Raw genomic sequence first — 23,804 nt, forward strand, 5'->3', positions numbered from 1 at the left:
GGTTACAGGTCATTTCTGTGTTTGCTCCAGCATTTCAAGATCTTAGCATAGAAGGCATCTTGGGAACACATGCTCGGAGCGGGTAGAGTGGGGCATCCAAAAAAGACAGAAGTGCAAAAAAAGAGAAAGTATGAAGACATTCATAGAGTTCATAAAATACGACTTTAAAAATTCTCGCTTAACTTGTCACCACAGATGCCTGCACTGCTAATCTCCATTCTGCACTTTTAAAGAATGCATTACTGGGGCCAGGCGTGGTGGCTCACGCCTGTAATCCCAGCACTTTGGGAGGCTGAGGCAGGCAGATCATGAAGTCAGGAGATTGAGACCATCCTGGCTAACATGGTGAAACACCATCTCGACTAAAAATACAAAAACATGAGCCAGGCATGGTGGCAGGCACCTGTAGTCCCAGCTACTTGAGAGGCTGAGGCAGGAGAATGGCGTAAACCCAGGAGGCGCAGCTTGCAGTGAGCCGAGATCGCGCCACTGCACTCCAGCCTGGGCGACAGAGCTAGACTCCATCTCAAAAAAAATAAATAAATAAATAAATAAAAAATTTAAAAATGCATTACTGCTGTATGACTGGGAAATTCATTAACTGTACTTTGAATAAGGAGTACTGATGGTCTCCTCAGCCAAAAATTTTCAAAATGTATATGGAAGCATTATATTTCAAGGAGGTTTTCACCACAATCGGCTTTGACTTGAGAAAATGGCCTTCACTACTCCAGTCACTGGCGCATGAGGACGTTTTATGGCCTCGACTACCTTCCTTCCTCCCTCCTTCCCACACTCTCTCTGACACACACAGACCTGTGAGGGAACACACATTTCACATGTATCTGTTCCTTCTCTCCCTCTTAAACTTTGACGTGAGAAAAAAGAAAGAGAAAAGCAACAGACAGATAAGCCATGTAGGCCAATGGATCATCCCAACAGTGAGGAAAGGAACAGAAGGGAATATGTACACACTGTAATATTTTCACTACTAAAAATCCTGCATGTAATTCTGACCATGCTGTGTTCTAAAAGAGACAGTATGCCCAAATAAAGAAATGCTAAGGTCTGACTACCAAGCTCAGCACCTGCCTAGCCATGGGGCTTTGAGAAACTAATTTTTCTTTGAGCCTTAGTAACTCATCTGTAAAATTAGAATCATAACAACTATCTTGTCTGGTTGTTCTGAAAAACAGAGATTCCCACATAGAAGAATGCACTAAATGGTAGCGATTATTATACTAAGATCTACAAAACCAACTACTTTATTATTACCAAGATTAAGACCATAAGAGTTGCCACATCCAAGTTTTGGTGTTTATGTCCCATCAGAGGAACCACAGGAATGAATGGACAAGATGAGCACGTGTTTGCATAAGCATAGATTTCACTTTTTTAATTGCTGCCAACATTAATGCTTGTTCTATCCTGTAACTGTTTCAAAGTAACTGTTTCAAACCGCTACTGCTCATATATCTGGCCAGATCTGGCCAAATACAGCTCATGGGAAGGAATCGGTACAGAAGGAAAGGCCCACCCTTCAGAAGTGCTTGGCAGCTGCAGATTCACTTGGCGTTTCCACCTCGTGGCACACCACGCGGGAAGGGTTATAAGTCCCGAAGATCAATGCTGTGAGGGTGAAGGCAGGAGACAGGGAGCTCTGCTCTGCCTTCCATTCTCCCTATCCTATCTCCTCTTTCCCTGAGCAAAATATTTTCACAGTCAACCTGTAGCAGATGTTTCCTGTGCTTTTCAAATATACCAAAAGTCAGTTCATCTTTAAGACAATTCCACAGCAAAGAGGTTGGTTACAAAGATGGTCAAACAGCTCACATGAAAATAGTGTTTCTCTGTCCATTTAAAAATTACTCAGCTGATGCACTTAAAAGGCTTTTAATCTACAATAATGATGACTTTTTTTTCTTCACCTCCATCTGCTTACAGAACACACACACACTCACACACTTCTTTAAGGGACTTCAGTTCTTATAAACTAAAACAAAATATAAAAACTGCTAGTAAATTTCTAAAGCAAATGTCATTATTTCACATAAATGTGAAATAATTCTAAAGAAATGTCATTATTTCACAAAATAAACTAAGTACTAATCTGGGGCGGCCATTTCTCATTCCTATTTTTACTCACAAATATTCAAATAAATATAAAATTACTAATACAGTATTTTTTGAAAATCAAAATATCAAATATTCTAGTTTGGAAGGGCCAAAGTCTACATGGACCACCACTGCTCAAAAGCAACGATTTCTAAGCATTTCACCTGGGCAATACCCTGCTATGGGATCACAGAAAAGGAACCGCAAGGTCATTAAAACAATTCCTTTGATCCTATCTCACATCATCTCCCACCCCCAATCCTGTCAGCTAAGGATGGAGGTAATTTAAAGCTTAGTAAATCTGGATTTAAGACAGTAAGATTCCAAGGTACACAACTACCTCCGGAGACTTGATTACAGCTAAATTCTTGGAATTTTTTTTGCTCCTCCCCCATCTGTTGGAATGTCCACAGCTTTTTAAGACATAGACCAGAAAAAAAAAAAAAAAAAAAAAAAAAAATACAGTGAAGCCAGAATTAAAACAGTAATTTAAGGTAGCAAGGTTCCTACTTTGTTTCACTTTATAATATTCAATAACCTCAAAATCACAACCTTGAAAATGTGCTCTCTCACTTAGTAGGGAAGACAAACAATGACATTGCTACTACACTTATTTATCAAAAACTAATAAAGTTCTTAAATCTAAGGTAGGGAATATATGAATATTCCCTTCAGTAAAGTAAAATGTGTTCACAAATGAGAAAAAAAAAAAAAAAACCCTTATGAGAAATCAATTATATATTACCTAAAAAGGGTTAAATCATCTGTACTAATATTACTCTTAGAAAGTATTGCATTTTTACCCTAAAACGCTTTCCAAAGTACTTTTAAAACCTGGTTCTGCCTGTTGGAGCTCCAGCATCCCCGCTTCCAGATTCTGGGTCAGAGCAAGTCCATTCATGTGTGCCTTTGACTGTTCAACAATCGAAGGAAGAAGCATGACTACACAGGTGTCCTGCCACTTAGGATAACCAGGCATTTAGACTGTATCAATCCACTTTCACTAGAGAGGCCCGACACATCAATTACATTCACATCTGCTAACTTGCTCTATGCCTGATGGGGAGCCAACCCTCAAAGAGCTCATGCCTCGTGGGAGGAGAGACACACACTTCTCACCATAATAAAAGACGGCCTGAGATGGGTCCTGAAGGTGTAAATGACACACAGTTGAATCACAGAGGAGGGAATGATTATCTAGCTGTGGGTGTAGTGATGAGCTGGACTGAAGACAGATGAGCAGAAAGGAGGAGGAGGATGTGAATTCCTAGCAAGTATGTGACATTTCCGGAGAAAGGCTATAGTCTAGGGTGGTCTTTGGTGACCCACCGTATTCTCCCCACCTGATTCAGCTCACAGTGGAGATGCAGGGAGGGCTTCAGGGCAAGAAAGGGGCATTTTGTATTAATGGCACTTTGTATTAACTTGTATTAATGGTGAAGACAACCAGATCCTTTCAGAAGTACACCTTTTGTATTGGTGTGAAAGATGAATTCCAGAGAGAAGGGACAGGAAGTGGGGGTCAGATTTAAAGGGTAAGGAAATTGTCAGGGCAAGAGATTGCATGACAGCCTGAACCCAGAAGGAAGGGGCTGGAGGAGGAGCCTGAAAAGACAGGAGCGCTGGAAAATAGAAGACAGTTTGGTGTGTGCCTTAGGGGCATCTTTCATGATTTCCCAATTATACACACGGGCAGAAGCTCTTGAATAAGGAAAAGGAAATATGTAATATGAAATACCTTGCAGCCCCTAATTCCAAAGATATTACTGCTGGTGAGGAGAGATCTATAAGCAGCCTCTTAGGATTTTATAATATTTTATCCCTATGATTCACAGGAAAATCCAGTCAGTAAAATCAATAATGGAAAAAATAAATACCCATTTCATGTATTTTCAAATGTTTTGTCACCTGGAAGGGGTACAGTAGTTTGTAAAAGTAACAATGAATATTTTACCTCGTAAGTACTGGAATGGAGGTTATTGCTTTGGCATGGCACAAATAAAAAGAATTTAAGAATGTATTTGGGCATGACACAATGAGTAAGAATATGTAGGTCCGGCCGGGCGCGGTGGCTCAAGCCTGTAATCCCAGCACTTTGGGAGGCCGAGACGGGCGGATCACGAGGTCAGGAGATCGAGACCATCCTGGCTAACACGGTGAAACCCCGTCTCTACTAAAAAAAATACAAAAAAATTAGCCGGGCGAGATGGCGGGCGCCTGTAGTCCCAGCTACTCGGGAGGCTGAGGCGAGAGAATGGCGTAAAACCCGGGAGGCGGAGCTTGCAGTGAGCTGGGATCCGGCCACTGCACTCCAGCCTGGGCGACACAGCGAGACTCCGTCTCAACAAAAAAAAAAAAAAAAAAAAAAGAATATGTAGGTCCAATCGCTACATGCACAAAAGGAACCAGCCATGAAGACAAAGGAAATGCAGGCGAAAGAGGAAAAACACTATGATGCCAACAAATAACAGAAAACTAAAATGTGCACACAACTAACAGCCACTTACAAACACTGAAGGATAGCAGAAAAAAGCAAGCATATAGCCACGAAAACACTTTCAAAGTTTAAATGTGCTGTATCAATGAAAGATGTTATTAAGTAGTGGGATTCACTTCCAAACTCTATCTGGACTATAGATTTAAATGTCCCTCACAGAGTTCCAATATCATTTGTTTCCATAGTGTGGAGAAAAATTATAAGAATTAGCAATATTTGTCCATTTTTCTTGTCCAACTCCAATGTACAAGGATCCACTGTTAATATTAGCTGCCCCCAGGAAAGAAAATGGTACTGGGGAAGAATAGGAACTCTAAATGTTTGCTGTAAGTATTTCTGTGTTATTCAATTTCTTCCCAATGTGTAGGCTTCAAATGCTACTCATATAATGAAAAATGCATTTTAAAAAATAAACAAGTCAACTATTTTATTCCTATGAAACATTATTATGAATTGGTATTGAATCTAAAACCTACTGTGCTTCATGCCTTAAAGGCAAAAATAATTAAATGCCTAAAAAATTATATATCAGGTCATTGAAAAAGGGAAAACAATGATAATCAGCAAATAAATATTTATTATAATTATCTAATAATTTGAGGGCTGGAGCTTAAAGTTTTCCCAAGTAAATCATGAGTAGTTAAGTAACCAGCAATTCCTGTAAAGCAAAAAAAGGAGTTTTCTTATGAATTTAAAATAAAACATGTATTTCAATGAAAGGGTTATACAATTAAGAAATACAGACACTGTATTCCTTAACTACAATCTTGCAATTAGTACACAAGAAGCAAATAAAAAAATAACTGGACATACAAATCTGCTACTGTAACAACAAACACTTAAACATCCAGACGCATATAGTTTATGTTGGGTATTTTTAATGGAAATAAATATTTAGCACACACTCCAAGTGACCACTTTTCATACCTGGATTTGCTACATTAATAGCAACAACCCACCAAAGCCTAAAGCTGGATTACTATAACAACAGGACTCTTTTGTGTTTTGGGAGAATATTTATTCTCATTAAGCTCCATATTGAAATATTAGCATACATTTAGCTAACCCTAAGATACACTTTTAAGAGGCAGAAGAAGACTAACCCTGAGTTTAATCTCCATTTACACTTTGGACTTAAATCTGAAAACAAAGGGATGATCTTTTGAAAAGATGGGAAATGTTTAATCGGCATTGCTAAACATTGACACTACTGACATTTGGGGCCAGATGATTATTTTGGTGGGAGGCTGTCCTGTGCATGGTGCGATGTTTAGCTGCATCCCTGGCCTCTACCCACTGGAAGCCTTCTCCCACAGTTCTGACAGCAGAAATGTCTCCAGAAATTAACAAGTATCCTCTGGAGGGTAAAATCACCCCAGTTGAGAATCACTGATAATCCAATGCTGGGACCATAACCAAAAACTGTAGAATTATAGAAAAAGTCAATGCTCATTTTGAAAGCTGGAAACAATTACAACTGATAATACACAATGAGAAGTGAGACCATCACAAAGCATAATGGGCCAGGCGCAGTGGCTCATGTCTGTAATCCCAGCACTTTGGGAGGCTGAGGAGGGCAGATCACCTGAGGTCAGGAGTTTGAGACTAGCCTGGCCAACACGGTGAAACCCCGTCTCTACTAAAAATAAAACTTTAGCCGGGCATAGTGGCATGTGCCTGTAGTCCCAGTTACTCGGGAGGCTGAGGCAGGAGAATTGCTTGAACCCGGGAGGCTGAAGTTGCAGTGAGCCAAGATCGCACCATGGCACTCCAGCCTGGGGCAACAGAGCAAAATGCCATCTTAAAAAAATAAATAAGTAAATGAGTCAAAAATACTAAGCCACACAAAACACATTTCTCTCCCTAATTACTGGTTTATTTGAATGAGATCTCCATCTAGAACTGCACTTACACCTAGAGAAAAACTACCGCCTATCACTACAATCACACACAGCTACCCACACACACACACAACCCTCCATCTGTGCCTTCTGCTGATCATTCACTGGAACTACCCATTAGTTCCTAAGTCAAAGAATGCCCCTCCAAACTCAGTGGTCACTCAGGGAATCTGGCTGGATCCCTTCCACACTAATCTGTGAGGTCTTCCAGCTCCGCTTCTACCACGTGTTCTCTGACTTTGATTTTCAAAACATACATTTTCATTAATTTTGTCTTCACTTTCAATCTTTGCACTTTTTTGGGGGCAACATTCCTTCTGCAAATTTGCTTAGCATCTAAATCCAAATCTATATATATTTACATGTAGATCCAAATATACATAGATATAATATTTAGATATAGATCCAAATATATGTAGAAATATATGTTGTATCTACATATATTTGGATCTACATCTAAATATATAGAGATTTGGATTTAGATTCTCTATATAAATATAGACGTATATACATATACGTCTATATATAGAGAGATATAGCTCTATATTTGGATCTAGAGAGATATAGCTACACATACTTGGATTTAGCTTCCAAGAGAATCTATCTCTCAATATATAGATATATAGAGATATATCTAAATCTAAATCTCCTATTGCTAATTTCATTTCATTCATTGAAAAATATTGATTGGATGCCTTCTCTGTGCCAGGCATTGCTCTCATTAAGAGTACATCTTGGTATACATTGGTGAATAAGAAATTTCAAAAAGACAAAAGATTCCTGACTGATGGGAAAAAGAAAAAAAAAAAAAAGACCAAGGTAAGGAGTCACTGGGAGGATAGGAAGCCTTGCAGGGAGAGAGTGTGATTGGTTCATTCTCCACCCAGAACTTTCCTATTAAAATACCAGGTGATCTGGAAACTCTGCTTCTCCATTTTTCTTATGGGTAGAATGTTAAAACCCAACCTGTCCTATCTGACACTGACTTCTATTGACATTGACTCTCCCCTTATAAGTCCTCACATTTATCCCTTCCTCTTAAACTTTATCACTGTTGCATCTGTCGACATTTTCAGTTGTAGTGAAGGATCCTCCTTCTGTATTTTCATGTCCCTGGAACTATTTGCCTTCCCACTCTCTCTGACTTTTGACTTCAAATGTCAAAAAACTGTAAAAAGTAGTTTCAAGTACTCAGCAATTTACTACTACCTGGGCTATTTCTACCACTCCAATCAAGTTACCACTATAATTTAATCAACAGTCTGTATTTCACACAGACCCTCCATGCCTGAAACATTATTTTGATCATTTTTAAGCAATTTTCTCTTATGTTCAAGGTACAGTGTACTCTACTTTTGACTTTGCTTCCAGGCAAAAGGAAATAAATGTGCTGTCCAGCACATTAAAAGTACATTTTTGATAAGTCCCAACTTAAATACATAATAAATGTGGGTCTAGAAAGAATGTAAAATATTCAAATAATAAATATGTGAATCTTACAAGATAATTACTATTTACCCTGTAATAAACTTAAACTCCCAGTGGCCTCTGGATTTACCTCAAAAGCTCTGAGTTTGAGAGTAATTTCTTCAAGCAAATGCAGATCTTTGGAAACCAAGACCTTTAGCTTGTTCCACTTTCCTTGCACATCATCAAATTCTTGTTTATATAATTTTTCTACATCAGGATGAACATTTTTCTCCAGAGCCTTTGTTTCTTCTGCAAGTTTATGTAATGTAGGTTTCTGATTCTCAAGGATTTCATCAAGGGCCTAGAAAATGTTTTAAAATATTAAAAATATGCACAACAATGTGTCTGCACAGATAATAGTAAAATGGGCTATATAAAGTCAAAAGTCACTTTAAAATGCATTAGAAAGAATGTTTATCTAAAAAGAACAGTGGGTGGGAGTGTAAATTAGTTCAACCATTGTGGAAGACAGTGTGGTGATTCCTCAAAGACCTAGAACCCAAACCAGAAATACCATATGACCCAGCAATCTTACTGGGTATATACCCAAAGGAATACAAATCATTCTCTTATAAAGATACATGCACACTATGTTCATTGCAGCAAAATTCACAATAGCAAAGACAAGGAATCAACCCAAATGCCCATCAATGATAGACTAGTTAAAGAAAATGTGGTACATATACACCATGGAATACTATGTTGCCATAAAAAGGAACAAGATCATGTCTTTTGCAGGGATATGGATAGAGCCGGAAGCCATTATCCTCAGCAAACTAATGCAGAAACAAACAAAAAAAAAACACAAATACTGCATATTCTCACTTATAAGTGGGAGCTGAATGGTGAGTGCACATGGACACATGGTGGGGAACAATACACACTGGGGTCTGTTGGAGGGTGGGGTATGGTGGGAGGGAAAGCATCAGGAAGAAGAGCTAATAGATCCTGGGCTTAATACGGAGTGCAACAAACTACCATGACAACACGTTTACCCATGTAACAAACCTGTACATCCTGCACAAGTACCCCTGAACTTAAAATAAAAGTTGGAAATCAAAAAACAAAACAAAACATGAACAACTCATAAAAAATAGGCATAATCATAAAAATTAAAGCTTTTTCTTCATGAGTTGTGTGTGAGCAATACAATGTATTCTCAACACTGAACACCAAGGGAATGGCACAGCAAGTGTGGGCCAAGTGTGCAGTGCTCAATGGCTGCTCTCTTTTCATCTGATAAAATAGTGCAGAGCCATAAAGCTACTCAACTAAATGACCAGGGAAATATTCCTATTCGATGCAGAAAAAAGTATACATCAACACATCGACTGATAGTCCTCATTTCATTAAAGATATTTTAGCAGATTATGAACAGGTTGAGAACTTTAAGCTAATCACAGCAGAAGGAGAAAATATGCTTTTCTTCTATGAAAAAATATTTAACAACTGTATTTTCTTTTATGTGAGGTCAAACTAACCCTCAAATCATACATAAATTTTTGGACCAATGATGAACAAAACTGACCAATTGTTTTTTATCTCTGAAAAACATTTCAAAATATGTAAGAGGAGATATTAGAAGAAACGCTAGGGTTCTAACATGGAAAATACATGTTACCTTTTTTTCTTGCAGGGCCTTCTCCACCTTGGCAGGATCATTAAGGACACTCAGAGATGCCTGGGCCTTATTTTCTGAATCATTTAGCACAACTTTCAGTGTTTTCAATGTTTCCAGATATGCATGTCCAGGTTGGCCCTTCAGTTCTGCTGATTTAAAAATATTTAATTTGAGAAAATCATGTTAGGAACCCAATATTATTACATAGACCATTATCCTAAATGAATTCCAATACATGGCAAAGGAGACCCCATGATTAAAATGTAAAAGGATCTCTGTTAATAACATAGATCATTCCATTGGCATTTCTGAGAGTCAGACAGTGACTTCATTCCTGCGGATGTTGACATTTGAAAATATTAACTAACCCACTATAATTTTTCTTCATTTCTTCATGATGAAATGTCTCTCCGAAGATGGAACAACAATGTCCCTTTTGTCCCATATAATCTCCTCTTCCTTAACAGCTACACAAAGAATAAAAGAAAGCAAAGATCCCGTCAACCAGTCTTGCTGTTAAGCTCTGCCGTGTAGACAAACCCATCTATAGAGTGGAGGAAATTATATGGAAATACTGCCACCATGCTGCCCAGGTACCCTGAGAAATAATGACCGAACAGCCAGCTGGAACAGTGCCTACCTGAGTCAGTAACATAAAAATCTCGTAGAGGTAACACTTGTGTGGAAAGGAAGTGAGTTCTCTTGAAGCACAAAGAGGTGAAATCAACTAGCAGCGTAAGTTAAACTGCCTATTGATCCTTATCAAAAGTAAAAGCATAGTTTGCACCAGTAAGTGGAGAAAGAGGTACCCTCAAAAGATTTACTTCACATAACTGAACTCAAGGAACAAAGACACGCTGCCCCGATGCACTTTCAAAAGAAAGGCAACACAACACATTTGCCTACACATACAGGTACTTCCAATCATCACACAATCTACAATTGCTGAAGTTAGGCTGGGTTACATGTGGAGCTTTTCAGTGTGCACTACCCAAAATAATAATGCACAATGCAACACAGTTCCTAACTCAAATGGCAGCTAGGAAGTAAACAGTGTAACGTAAGAGGAATGAGCTTTCAAAACCTTTAACAGTGAACCTTCCAAAACCAAGTGTATTCCAAAAGTAAGAATTCTAAAATTTTTCTGGATCTGATAGTGGAATACGATTTCTTTTAAAAGAGACTATGGGACTGCTAAAACTTGAACTATTTTGAGGAAACAGAAGTAAGGGATCATTCATTTTAATCCTCCTAGCAATGATATTAAGTGGCCTCCTCAGCCAAAGGAAGAAATTGCACCTGTTTCTTTAAAAAAAAAAAAAAAAAACTATTTACAAATCATTACATCTAGGTCAGGTACAATGGCTGACACCTGTTATCCCTGTTATTTTGGGAGGCTAACACCTGTTAACTTGGCTAATCCCTGTTATTTTGGGAGGCTGTTAGAACACCTGTTATAATGGCTAACACCTGTTATTCTGGGAGACTGAGGTGGGAAGATCACTTGAGTCCAGGAGTTCTAGACCAGCATAAGCAACATAGCTAGACCCCGGCTCTACTAAAAATAAAAAACCAGCCAGGCATGGTGGTGCATGCCTGTAGTCCCAGTTACTCAGTAGGCTGAGGCGGAAGGACCACTGAAGCCCAGGAGGTCAAGACTGCAGCTATGATTGCACCACTGTACTCCAGCCTGGATGACAATTTTAGAGCACACGAAACTTGTCTATATATTTACAAAAAGGTGTAAATCTGGAAAAGAATCTGAATACAGGAGACTTTAAGACTTTGAACAATACAGGCACAACGGAAAATGGAGAAGGTTGGTGCAAAGCAAGCAAGCATACTCAAGTTCTAAATGTTGGGAGTCATGTTCAAATTAAGGCAAACTGAGAGAGGAGATATTAAAATCGTTGGGTTTACCATTCTCTAGCTGTTGTTGACGATCCTTTAAAGCCTGTTGTACAGCTTGGTAGCGGCCCAGAAAGCCATCGAAGCCCCGCTGGACAAAATCTGGGGCAGAAGGCTGAGACTTCAGGGCTGAGCAGCTTGCACGCGCCATTTCAATTTTGGGGTGGAGGCCAAGAAGATTTGTCAATTCCCGCTAAGGAAGAGAAAATATGGTCATATAACTCACTGAAGATGAACATCCTCACAGGAAGTTAATCAGGGCAGCATTAACTTGAAGTTCATGATACAAGAAGCCCTCCTTAACTCTGGGACTGCACACAAAATTCCTCCACGTTCCAGACAGTTGGCTCCTTACCTGACAGGAATCCTTCAAGCTTGGCAAGGACTGCCAGGAAGATTCAGAAACGGAAGTGTGTTTTACCCACTCCTCCTTTGTCTTGATGACCTTTTCAAGCTCATCGAGCTGCTTGAAATAAGCATTTATATCTTCCTGTAGCTGAATTTTTCTTTCCAGATCTTCCAAATGTTGAGATACATTCTTCCATTCTGATAAAACCTTCTCCAGAACATTTTTTATCTCTTCAGTAGGAAGGCCTTCTATGTAGTCATGAAAAAGAAGCAAACAGTCTATATATTACAAAATGTGTCTTGAATTTATTCTAAACATTCTAACATTCAGAATAGTGAGGCAATGTCACATATAATGATCACTTTCTTAAGTCCCTTTTAATACAACAACAAAAATGTATAATGATGCACTTAAAAATAATTACACTTATTTCAATTCCTTGACGAAAGAAGGAAGACATTTTAAAATAACGATTAAGGGCCGGGCGCGGTGGCTCAAGCCTGTAATCCCAGCACTTTGGGAGGCCGAGACGGGCGGATCACGAGGTCAGGAGATCGAGACCATCCTGGCTAACACGGTGAAACCCCGTCTCTACTAAAAAAATACAAAAAATTAGCCGGGCGAGATGGCGGGCGCCTGTAGTCCCAGCTACTCGGGAGGCTGAGGCGAGAGAATGGCGTAAACTCGGGAGGCGGAGCTTGCAGTGAGCTGAGATCCGGCCACTGCACTCCAGCCTGGGCGACAGAGCGAGACTCCGTCTCAACAAAAAAAAAAAAAAAAAAAAAAAAAAATAACGATTAAGGAATGGTGCGGCTATTGCAAAGGGCACATCAGTAGAATTTTAGCCACTGCCTTTTCTGGGTAATATATGTTTCCATCCATGTCATGCTTCCACTCTGCTAGTTTATCACCTGAGCCACTGAAATAAGATCAACTAGCTTGATCTGTCTAGGCCCCTGACTTCAGAAAGAAGACCCTTTATCCTAAGAAAAAAAAAAACAGCTGGCTAGAAAAACTAGGAGGCAGCTCAAGTCTTGGTGACCAAAGCACAGTGTCCTATAAATTAAGAAATGAATGGCAAGAATGCCTTATGCTGGATAGCAACCTGGTGAGTGCAGGAATATTAAGCCAGCAGCCAGGCTCTAGAAGCATCAAAAGCCCATTGGAGACCTTGCACATAAATAAGCAAATACCAAAAGACTGAGGCAGCAATAAGATGATCTACTTTATGTAGAGGACTATGTGCTTGCAAACGAAGCAGGGCGTTCCCCGATAAGTCCTGCTCTTGCAAACGAAGCAGGGCATTCCTCCCCTGCAAACAGGGAGGACAAAGGAGCCAGTTGCAAATAGCAGACCCTGGGGGCTTGTTTATATGTAAACATCTTGGAAATCCAGAAAGTCAGGGAAAGGTCAGAAAAACAACAATGTGTCTTGTGACTTGGTAACATTCCAGAAACGACGGTATAAAATAAAGCAAGCCTGTCGTTCGGAGCGGCCACCATGCTTGTCTTGTCTTGTGTTGTCTTGTGTGTTCATTCCTTTGCTCAGGAAACACGCAGACCCCAACAACTTTAGAAACACATCAGGGAAAACAATGCCACCATTTTTATTACTGAAATCTTATCATTTTATTTGTCCGATATTTTTGAAAATTAGAGAATGTTCCTAAAAATAATAAAGTTATATATGATAACAGATTTTATCATAGTCCTTCCCTTAATCTAAAATACCTTCAAATCCTCTAAAATGACTATGAAAAAGTATGGGAAATCTTCAAAAGAATCTTTCTATTGAGAGGAGAACATGCGTACTGAAAGGATGACTTCACATTTTTACTGAGTAGGAAAGCAATAAACAATCCTGCTTTATAAACATATATAATCAAAATCCAGGATAATGAGAGTTTGAACTAAAAAAAAAAAATGGCATAAAAACAAAAAGTCATGTATGATCCACAGACAATGAAACTTTGAAAATTTTATAATACACTGTGTCCACTAAAAATTATAAATAAGGGCATATCATGCTGTAATTTGAATGTGTCGCCTATGTCAATTGCAGAAGCTCACTGTTCACCACCATCTCTCAGGTAAGAGAATATGAGACAAAAACAAAGCATTCACACCACAAGCCATGCTGCATTATCCCTGTTGATGGGCAGAGTATACAAAAGAAATCACCATTTTCCTAACAATCTGAACAATGGAGATATGGGTTGTGCCTCGACCGCATCATTTCTATCCTAGTTAGGCAAAGGAGTAGTAACACCAGCCACATCACCTTTATGTTGGACAATTTATACTCATCCAGGAAGAAAGTTAAGTCGGTAAATAAAATTTCTGAGATGGAAAATGATCACTACTCATCTAGAAAACTGGAAAGAGGAGCTCACTTCAAGAACAAGGGCAGTTAAAACAACTTCAGGTATTTTTTCACTGACAATATCTTATAAGCCATTCATTTTGCCTCTTTAAACTGATTTTAAACATCTGAATCTCCCCGTCTCTAATCCTGAGATATTGCTGGGTTACAGTGATGTCCAGTAATGATTCAAACACAATTTACATCTGATAAAAGGAAAACTGCCATTGTCTTTAAAAATAGTTGTTTTACTCCCAGAGATCCAGAGTTTAAAATTTTCTATTTCTATAAAACACAGAGTTCTTAGACAATGACCAGTCAAAAGGCAAAATCAACAGCACATCACTTTATTAATTATCCAAAAGAGAGAAAATAGAACACATTCCTGCCACTTAGTCTCACTTGACTTTACACTTCTCAGTCTATCACTATTGGAATCAAGGGAAATATTTATAAAACATAGAACCTTCACCAAACTTCATGGGCTTATATGCTTAGGCAACCACAATGGGTATCAACTCATAAAGCCATGTTATCCAGATGCCCAACTACTGTATTTTATTAGATGAGAATCTCTAGGAACAAGATAAGCTAAACAAAGAAAACCAAGTATATCAGCTGTGAAAGTCAAATGAAGCACATTATTTTATTTTAATTATTTTTATTTATTTATGTATTTATTGTTATTCATTTATTTATTTATTTATTTTTGAGACAGAGTCTTGCTCTGTCACCAGGATGGAGTGTAGCAGTGCAATCTCAGCTCATTGCAACCTCCAACTCCCTGGTTCAAGCGATTCTCCTGCCTCAGCCTCCTGAGTAGCTGAGATCACAGGCACGCGCCACCATGTCCAGCTAATTTTTGTATTTTTAGTAGAGACGGGGTTTCACCATGTTGGCCAGGATGGTGTTGATCTCCTGACCACATGATCCACCCACCTCAGCCTCCCAAAGTGCTGGGATTACAGGCATGAGCCACTGCACCCAGCCTCACGCTATTTTATTTTCTAAAAACATTTTTATGCTCGATGACATATCTCAAAACTTACCTAAAATGCATTAGGCAGGAAAGATCTGGAACTGGTTTCAGAAAAACAGTGATGTGATTATTCAAACATGGGTTCTACTTAAGAATTTGACATGCCTCCCTAACTGAACTGGAACATACAGAGTTTATTCAGTTCAGCTCCTCCATTTCTCAGCTTCCTACTGTTATCCTAAAAAAATTTTTTTAAACAGATGCATCTTTAAAACAAAAAAGAATTAGGGGCCTCTAAGGAATGCATTTCTAATTCCACCAATGCTTGAAAAAAAATTGATAATACAAAATATAAAATGTTTCCTATGAAATTGGACAAGTATATATTAGGTGACAAAAGCCCCATGTCATCTATTCTCCAGTGTTGCCTTTGGCCTTTTGCAAGTAGCACCTTCATGTGAATTCAATGTCCAGAATGTGTCTGTTTAGGACCCGTTTATGGTAAAATTTTTATGGACCAAAGCCTACAGTCAGCTAATAAACTAATAGTCAGTGGATAAACTAATAGCTAAGAGTCAGCTAATAAACTCCCTCACTTTCCAGACATCAAGGCAAAGAAACGCAAGGGTTTCAAGACTTTCCCAAGGATAAGAAACTAGAAAAGGACAGGACAATCCAAGTTCGCCCACTCCCCCAATCACTGTTATTCTCACTGTAACATCACCTTGCACCAACTTCTCACCTACATCAAGTCTCCCCCATCTTCATAATTCTGCCACACTGCTGAAAACCTGACAGAAATGGGAGTAAATTCAGTGCACAGATTCAAGAAGTTATCCCATATTCACATCAGATAAAGTCAGAGTCACTTGCTGAGGTAGAATTAAAAAAATCTATGCTTGTAAAGGAAATAAATTCAACATCCAATGCATTATAATTATTGAATGAACCAGCATCTCAAGGGAAGTTATCATCTGTTTGTGTCTCTGGATCTCTTTAAGTAAATACTGGAAAGAGAAACCTCCAAGTGGGATGCCCACAGGCAGGACAACTAAGACTAGGACAACTATTGCTAGAATGGACTTTGAAAGAAAGTATTAAATACTATTCTGTTTAATTTATTTAAAGAAGAAATTAACCTTTATTAATAATATATAGATTGACAATACATTTGCATAATTTCAAAATAAATGGACATACACTGTCCACATGGTTTACATTCCATATTTTGTGTGTATGTGTATATATCGATATATGTTTGTGTTTGTATATATGTTTGTATACATATGTTTGTGTGTGTGTGTGTGTGTGTACACATCCAGTATACCTACTAAATAAATAAACATATTTGTTAAAGGCTGGAAGCAAAATAATCTAAGGTCAAAACAACATGAACAGTTGTTTTCTGGAGGGAGGAAGCTGACTAACCCAAAAGAGAACTTTCTGGAAAGGTGGACATTTTCTACATAGTGATGTGTGTGTGTAGGTTACACAGGTGTATCTATTTGTCAAAACAGCACAGCTAAGTCATGTATTTCAATGTAAGTAAATTTATGTCCAAGAAAACTGTAAAAACAGTAATACTTGAGAGGCTGAGGAACGAGTAAAGGTATAGATAATTCATGAACGGCAGGATTGTCAATTATTGAACTAGGTAACTGATACAAGGAAGTTCATTATAGTATTCTATTTGCTTTTATGTAGTTATATTTTCCATAACAAAAAGTCAAACAATAAAAAATTAAACGCTACTGCTTTGAAGACTCTTGTCAAACTAATATTCCTAATTCTATATAGATATCTGTACAAGTGCCAAGGAGAGCTGCAGCAGCCTTCCAAAGTGCTAACCATTATTAGACCAAGGAACATGGAATGCAAGAAATGTCTTTCAACATTTCTCTAGAACAAAGAGAGATTCACATGCAAAACTGCACAGCAAGAATATTAATTTTTAGCTTATTCTAAGTCACTGGGAGCTACAGCCAAAAAAAAAAAAAAGTCTTGGGCACAGTTAAAAATTTCATATACAAGTAACACCTTATCAAACTTAACTATAAAAATACTGTAGTAAATAAATATAGTAAATATAATGCATTAAACATTATCAAAAATCAAATACTCTTGATGAATTTAATATAACTTCATTTCCCAAATGTTGCCAAATAAAGTTTTCTTTTGCTACACCCCTGCAAAACAAATTCCCAATATATAAACCCAAAGGATACAGTTTAAAATCTACTATGCTAGTGGGTTTTAACTGTTCTGCTAAGGTATCAGGGTGTCCAGCCCCGACCCCATATAAAATCAGAAAAACTTTGCTTTTATCTGTTCTTTTACAATCAGCTTCAGAATAAAATTTCATTTTTTAAAAGATTCTACTGCCTAAAAACATTTTTGAAAAAATTATCTAGCCAAAAGAGGATCAGAATGTTAAAGCAAAACATTTAATAGGGCAAACTGTAATATTATTTGATGCCACCATCTGAAAAATATGGGGAAAAAAAAATCAAGGATTTTACCTTTTCCCATTTGCTCCACAAGGATTTGTCCCATTTGGTTTAATTCATCTGCTCTGGGGATTCTTTCTCTCTGTTCTTTTTCTAACGCCTGCAAATGAAGTCCCAACATAAGAATATTACAAACTTTCTTCTCAATATAATGTTGCTGTTTTAAATCTTTAGGTTTAATGTCCCTCCTACACCCTTTTTAAATCTGAAAAGGTAAATTCAAACAGTAATCACAGCAACTAAAAGACATTGGTTTCTTTTATGAGAAAAAAAAATGTACATGATAATTATAAGCTCCTATCAGAAGGAAATAATTAAAATTATGTTTTAGATCTAGTATATCTATTTACATACATACCCTGAGTTCACCATGCCATAAAAATAATGATTTGAGTCAAAAGAATTGAATGTGTTATGACAGAGGTTGCTGAACAAAAATTAACTAACAAGCAAAAGAATAGGCGGGCATGGTGGCTCACACTTGTAACCCCACACTTTGGAAGGCTGAGCGGGGTGGATCACTGGAGGTCAGGAGTTTGAGACCAGCCTGGCCAACATGGTGAAACCCCATCTTTACTAAAAATACAAAAATTAGCAAAGCATGGTGGTGCATGCCTATAATCCCAGCTGCTTGGGAGGCTTAGGCATGAGAATTGCTTGAACCCGGGAGGCAGAGATTGCAGTGAGCCAAGATCGCACCACTGCACTCCAGCCTGGGCAACAGAGCAAAACTCCCATGTCAAAAGATGAAAACAGGAAAAATGGATACAAATATTTTGAGGCTCAGCATTATTTGTTTCCATTATATTAAGTCTAGGGTTTAATGTAAACTTCAAGCACAATCTTATTTCATACATAATTTTTAAATAATTAAAATAGAAAATATGCTTTAGATGCCAAACCAAAGCATTTTTTTTTTTCCTTTGAGGCAGTTTCTCACTCTGTCACCCAGGCTGGAGTGCAGTGGCACAATCATGGCTCACTACAGCCTCAACCTCCTGGGCTCAAGGGATCCTACCACCTCAGCCTCCAGAGTAGTTGGAGTTATAAGTGTAAGCTCACGCCCCACTAATTTTTTTTTTTTTTTTTTTTTTTCACTTTTTGTAGAGACGGGGGTCTCCCTATGTTGCCCAGGCTGGTCTCAAACTCCTGGGCTCAAACAATCCTCCCTCCTTGTGCTGGAATTACAAGCGTGAGCCATGGCAAGCCCAGCCCACATTCTGTTCTTTATGTTTGCGAAATGCTTCTTAATTTCATTTTTGTATCTCTATAGTTTGATATTCCCAAGACAAAATTCTTTACAGAACTAGTAAGAATGAAGCAAGTAAAATCAAGTATACATGCACAAACACAAGTATATGTGCACACAACTCAGTATTTGAATTTTCTCCCATTCCTCCATCCCCAAGTGATATTTATATATTAACTATTCAAATAGTATCCATCATAACAAAATCAAAACTTCTGAGCAACCCGTATTACTTCAACCAGACAAATCCAGAGAAGAATCCCAATTCTAAATTCTTTACATGTAAGTGCTATCAAATAAATTCAGCTATCCTACTTTGATTTTCACAAAGTTTATTGTGACTAGGTAGAACAACCTTCTTATAGTCAAAGATCAAGGAATATTAGCAAGAGATTCTAAGAAACACCATTTACTTTTGTCTAACTAAGGATCAATGTAAAAGTCACCATCAAACTCGAGAAAAAGGCAATTGTCTCCTTTTTACAAGTAGATTTTTTGCTTCCTCTTAAGATGGCAGGAGACTAGACTATAGATTCTCCACCCAGGTAATTCATCTGTTGGACCAAGATACTCCTTCACTAAATAAGAAGAAGAAGAAGAAGAAGAAGAAGAAGAAGAAGAAGTTGATCTTTCCTCAGTTTGCAAGAAAAATAGGGGATTAGAATAATGCTGAAATTTTCTTTGTTTTATATATTTTTTTCCAAATCTTTGGCATCTGTTACTACTTGTCTGAAACAAAATAAATGAACTTCTAGATAAATATTAAATGAAACACAAAGGAACGCCAATCATGCCTTACATACTTTATCCTCCCAAATATAGTAACAGCTTCTGCCAGTAAAATTGTTCTGGGTCACAGGATAGACTTTAATTTATCAATATTTTGTGGAACTTGTTCCATGAAGATCACTGTTACTACTAAATTTTCTGCCACCTGAATATCTTTTAGAATTGGGTGGTCAGTGATCATTAAAATCATCTATCCATCTTTCAGAACTGTGAGAAGAATATGAAATGATGTAACACAGGCCCCACTTCTGGCTTTCCCAACTCTCTGTGCAGAGAGGGCTCTGATAAAGTTGCTCCCTGCACAGCAACATCCTCATTCCCCCTGCCCACCCACAATCATCACACTCCGCTTCCATGAGCCACAAGAGCTTTACCAAGTGCTGAATAAAAAGGGTGCAATGGAAAATTATCTTCAATTTCTAAGCCCTCACAGGCAGACATATAAACAGGCAGACATATAAACAAACAACAGCATAAATGCAAGAAGGGCTTTCATCGAGACATGGCCAAAGTCACATGAAGTCAAAAGATTAATCACTGAACTCTTTCTAGTGAGGTTAAGGGAAGCCTCCTGCAGTGGGGACATTTCAACCACACAGAAAGGTGGGTCATTCTGGACAAAGAAAACAGTTCCCTGTGCTTAGTGTGCCCTAAGCCCTCTTGCAAGTTCGAGCTCAGACCACCTCGCCCTCTGGACTTTGTGATTGCAGGGAGATACCCGCAATCCCAGCCTCATCTCAATTCCCATTTCACCCACCACTTTCCAATTTAAACCTTAGATATTTATGCACATCTTGTTTCTAAAATATCCTCCAAACTCTTTAAAAATAAAACTCCACTGTTGATACAAAAACCATTGCAGACTTACACCAGGTGCCCAAATAGTTACTGCAGTAATGTGTAGGAGACAAATGAGCACCAAGGACAAAAAAGTTCTACAAGCTCCCATCACACTCTTCAGAAACACATATAAGCATGGAAAGCGGCAAGGCTAAGATCCCACACCTTTTAATTGTATTTATTTTTTACAACTTTAAAGAAAATATATTGAAGACACTTTTTGATTTAAAATAGTCTGTTGTATTCTGAAGGCAAAACATCTTCAGCATAACGTTTATATAAAGTCATAAATTATTAGATATCAGATTAAGGGTGATCTAAACTAACTAAAAAGTAGTACAACTAACTGGATCACCATAAGAAGTGTTCCTCACTGTACATCTCCATGATTGACAAAGATGAAAACAAAACCCTCCTCCAAATAGGGATCTGATGACAGCTAGCAGAATGGATTCAAAATTCACTACAATGCACTACAAGCTATCTTCTGCCTACATTTATTTTACAGGAGGCTTTTGAATTCCATAATGTCTTTATTCCAGCAGAAAATCCAGCATGATGAACTATTTTTGCACTAGGATATATGTGGTTTATGTTTTTTACCTTCAACTTCTTTTTCATTTCGGAAGTGTCTTGCATCTTCATATACTCTTTTATCTCTGTGGTCTGAATGGCAGGTTTTGATTTCAAAATCCAGTTCAACAGCTCGGCACTTACAGCATCAAACCTGTTTGAAGATTCAGAGGTGACCATTTGTCATGTTTTCTTCTATTGTTTTACTTGACTCCAGAAAGAGCAACCCAAATGCTCATCAGTAATAATTTTTATCACTCCCACAAAAACAGCAACCCATAAATAGGGTAACCATGCAAAATAAGATAATATATTTCCAATTAAAAGTATGAAAAAAGTAATAATATTATAGGGTTAATAAATAATTGAAGAAAATAATTAAATAATTTGTTGTTGCTGTTGTTATTGTTTTTTCGAGACGGAGTCTTGCCCTTTCACCCAGGCTTGAGTGCAATGGCATCTCGGCTCACTGCAATCTCTGCCTCCCAGGTTCAAACGATTCTTCTGCCTCAGCCTCCTGAGTAGCTAGGATTACAGGTGCCCGCCACCATGCCCAGCTAATTTTTGTATTTTTAGTAGAGAGAGTTTCACCATGTTGGCCAGGTTGACCTCATGATCCACCTGCCTTGGCCTCCCAAAGTGCTGTGATTACAGTCATGACCCACCATGCCTGGCCTTAAATAACAATTTTTAAAATTTTATATATTAAAACAATGTTTACCTTTACAAAGAATCACTTGTATTTTTATAAATGCTTGTAGATAATAAAAACCAGATTTGGTTAGATCATCAGCAAAGAACAAGTACAGATATTCCTAAGATTAACATCTTCTTTTGTTCAATATGTAATGATTGAGCCTTACTAAATGTCAGGCATTGGGTTGGACTCTTGATATGAAAGTGAACCAGAAAAAAATCTCGGCTCCCAAGGAGCTTCTAGTCTAGTAAGCAATGGAAAGTAACAGGCAATAACAAAAGAATTTGCTAGGTGCTAATTCCAGGAATTCACAGGAGTGGCTTCTAATCCAATCGGGGCACAGATGGCTTCCTAGAGGAGAACGACAGCATTATACTGAGGAATTTCCCTTGGCAAGGGAAAGCAAACAAAGGGAAGATCACATCTTGCAAACTGCAAGTATTAGTTAGGCGTGTCTAGAATAATGAGTACTGAACTCACAAGGGAGGGACAATTGACCATGTGGCCAAGAATCACATGGACCAGCTACAGGAAGGCTCTGCAGGATGTATTAAGAGTTTGGACTTAACCCAAAGGCAGCTGAGAGCTTAGGAAGAGTTCTATGCATGCAACTGACATGATTCTATTTATCCTTTACTGTTCACCAAGGAGAAGGCATTAAAGAGAGACAAGAGCCGAGAATAGGCTGTGAAGCAACAGGAGTCACAATTAAGATAGTAACAGTGGGAGGGAAGACTAAAGGACAGGTTTGACAGGTGTTGAGAAGGTTGGTCAAAACCACAGCAAGGAGGAACAAGACGAGCCACAATCACTGATGGCTGGCCCTCTACCCGGTCCCTTTCTGAGTGTTTTATGTCTATTATTAACTCAAGGAATCCTCACCAGCATCCTATGAAGTATACACTATTATTATCCCCTTTAGAGATGAAGGCACTGTACTCACAGAGGTTTTCAGTAACTGTCCCATGTCACAAAGCTAACAAAGGGTGAGGCTGGGATTCAAACCGAGACTGTCTGTCTTCTTAACTAGTACCCCCCCCCACAGAGCTTCTCGGTACGTTAAGCAGTGGCACAAGTCATTACTGCTGATTCTTGTGAGGAACTTTGCTTAAAATGTTTCTGGTGAATTATGAATATTTTATCTTTTCATCAAGGTAGATTTTCCCTGTAATATGTGAGGGATTTTGTGATGCTCTAGATAAATAACTGGGGTCAAGGTATTGCTCAAACAGGGATACGTTCCTCCTGTCATCTTAACAGCAGCTTTCTATTTAATCTTTCAGAGAAGAGACGGTCATCTAAAAATCACACATTTACAATGACCTCGGAGACTCAGTCAGCATCTGCTTTGAATACAGGCAAGAGTGATGCAATGATCGCAGGTCACAGGAACATGTATCTACATTCTAGGAAATGACTGTCCCACTGTGCCCTGAGCTGGTAAAAACCACCACCACAGCAGCACCAAGGGAAGAGAAGTGGAAATGAGCTGCCATTTTTTAAGCATATATTTTAAACTAGGCACTGCATTAAGCAGTCATTTAAGGCCCTCGATTATTGGGGTAGTCCATTTTAAGGCAAACTAACAGTGGTTTCCAGAGCATACAGAAGATATAAAAGGGTCTGGAAACCATTTTAATAGGAATGGTTAAGGATCCTCTGTACTTTATAACAATAAAAACTGGGATATAAAAGGCTGAGGAGGTCACATATTGAAAAAGGCTATGTGGCTCTCCCTATCATTCCAAAAGAGCTAGCACATGTAGGTAGACTTAGAGGCGGCAGAATTTGAGCATGAAAATGACTTTTCTATAATAATGAGATTTCACTGTAATGAATGGATGTATTCAAGCCTCTATTCATCCAAGAATTCACTGAAGGAATGTCTGCATCAGTCAAGTGGTGGAGTCCATAACTGGAGTCCTCGCAGCTGGTTGCCCACACAACA

At 38.3% G+C, this 23,804-nt stretch overlaps 1 protein-coding gene across 8 annotated transcripts in view; it reads right to left on the reverse strand.

Annotated features, from left to right (window-relative positions):
- The window catches only part of UTRN (utrophin), a 596,706-nt gene that overhangs the window by 404,759 nt on the left and 168,143 nt on the right, over nucleotides 1-23,804 (reverse strand). For 6 of the 8 annotated variants that reach the window (XM_033235159.1, XM_033235162.1, XM_033235163.1 and 3 more), the window contains 6 exons: nucleotides 21,190-21,313; nucleotides 17,721-17,808; nucleotides 11,868-12,109; nucleotides 11,525-11,705; nucleotides 9,605-9,753; nucleotides 8,072-8,284 (listed from right to left, as the gene is read on the reverse strand). In XM_033235159.1, coding sequence (XP_033091050.1) covers nucleotides 8,072-8,284; nucleotides 9,605-9,753; nucleotides 11,525-11,705; nucleotides 11,868-12,109; nucleotides 17,721-17,808; nucleotides 21,190-21,313 — 997 coding nt within the window. The remainder of the gene's footprint in view (nucleotides 1-8,071; nucleotides 8,285-9,604; nucleotides 9,754-11,524; nucleotides 11,706-11,867; nucleotides 12,110-17,720; nucleotides 17,809-21,189; nucleotides 21,314-23,804) is intronic. The other 2 variants (XM_033235158.1, XM_033235160.1) reach the window with 1 other exon arrangement.

This window comes from Trachypithecus francoisi, unplaced genomic scaffold (genome assembly GCF_009764315.1).
Source record: "Trachypithecus francoisi isolate TF-2019V2 unplaced genomic scaffold, Tfra_2.0 Lachesis_group15, whole genome shotgun sequence".
NCBI classification, from domain to species: domain Eukaryota; kingdom Metazoa; phylum Chordata; class Mammalia; order Primates; family Cercopithecidae; genus Trachypithecus; species Trachypithecus francoisi.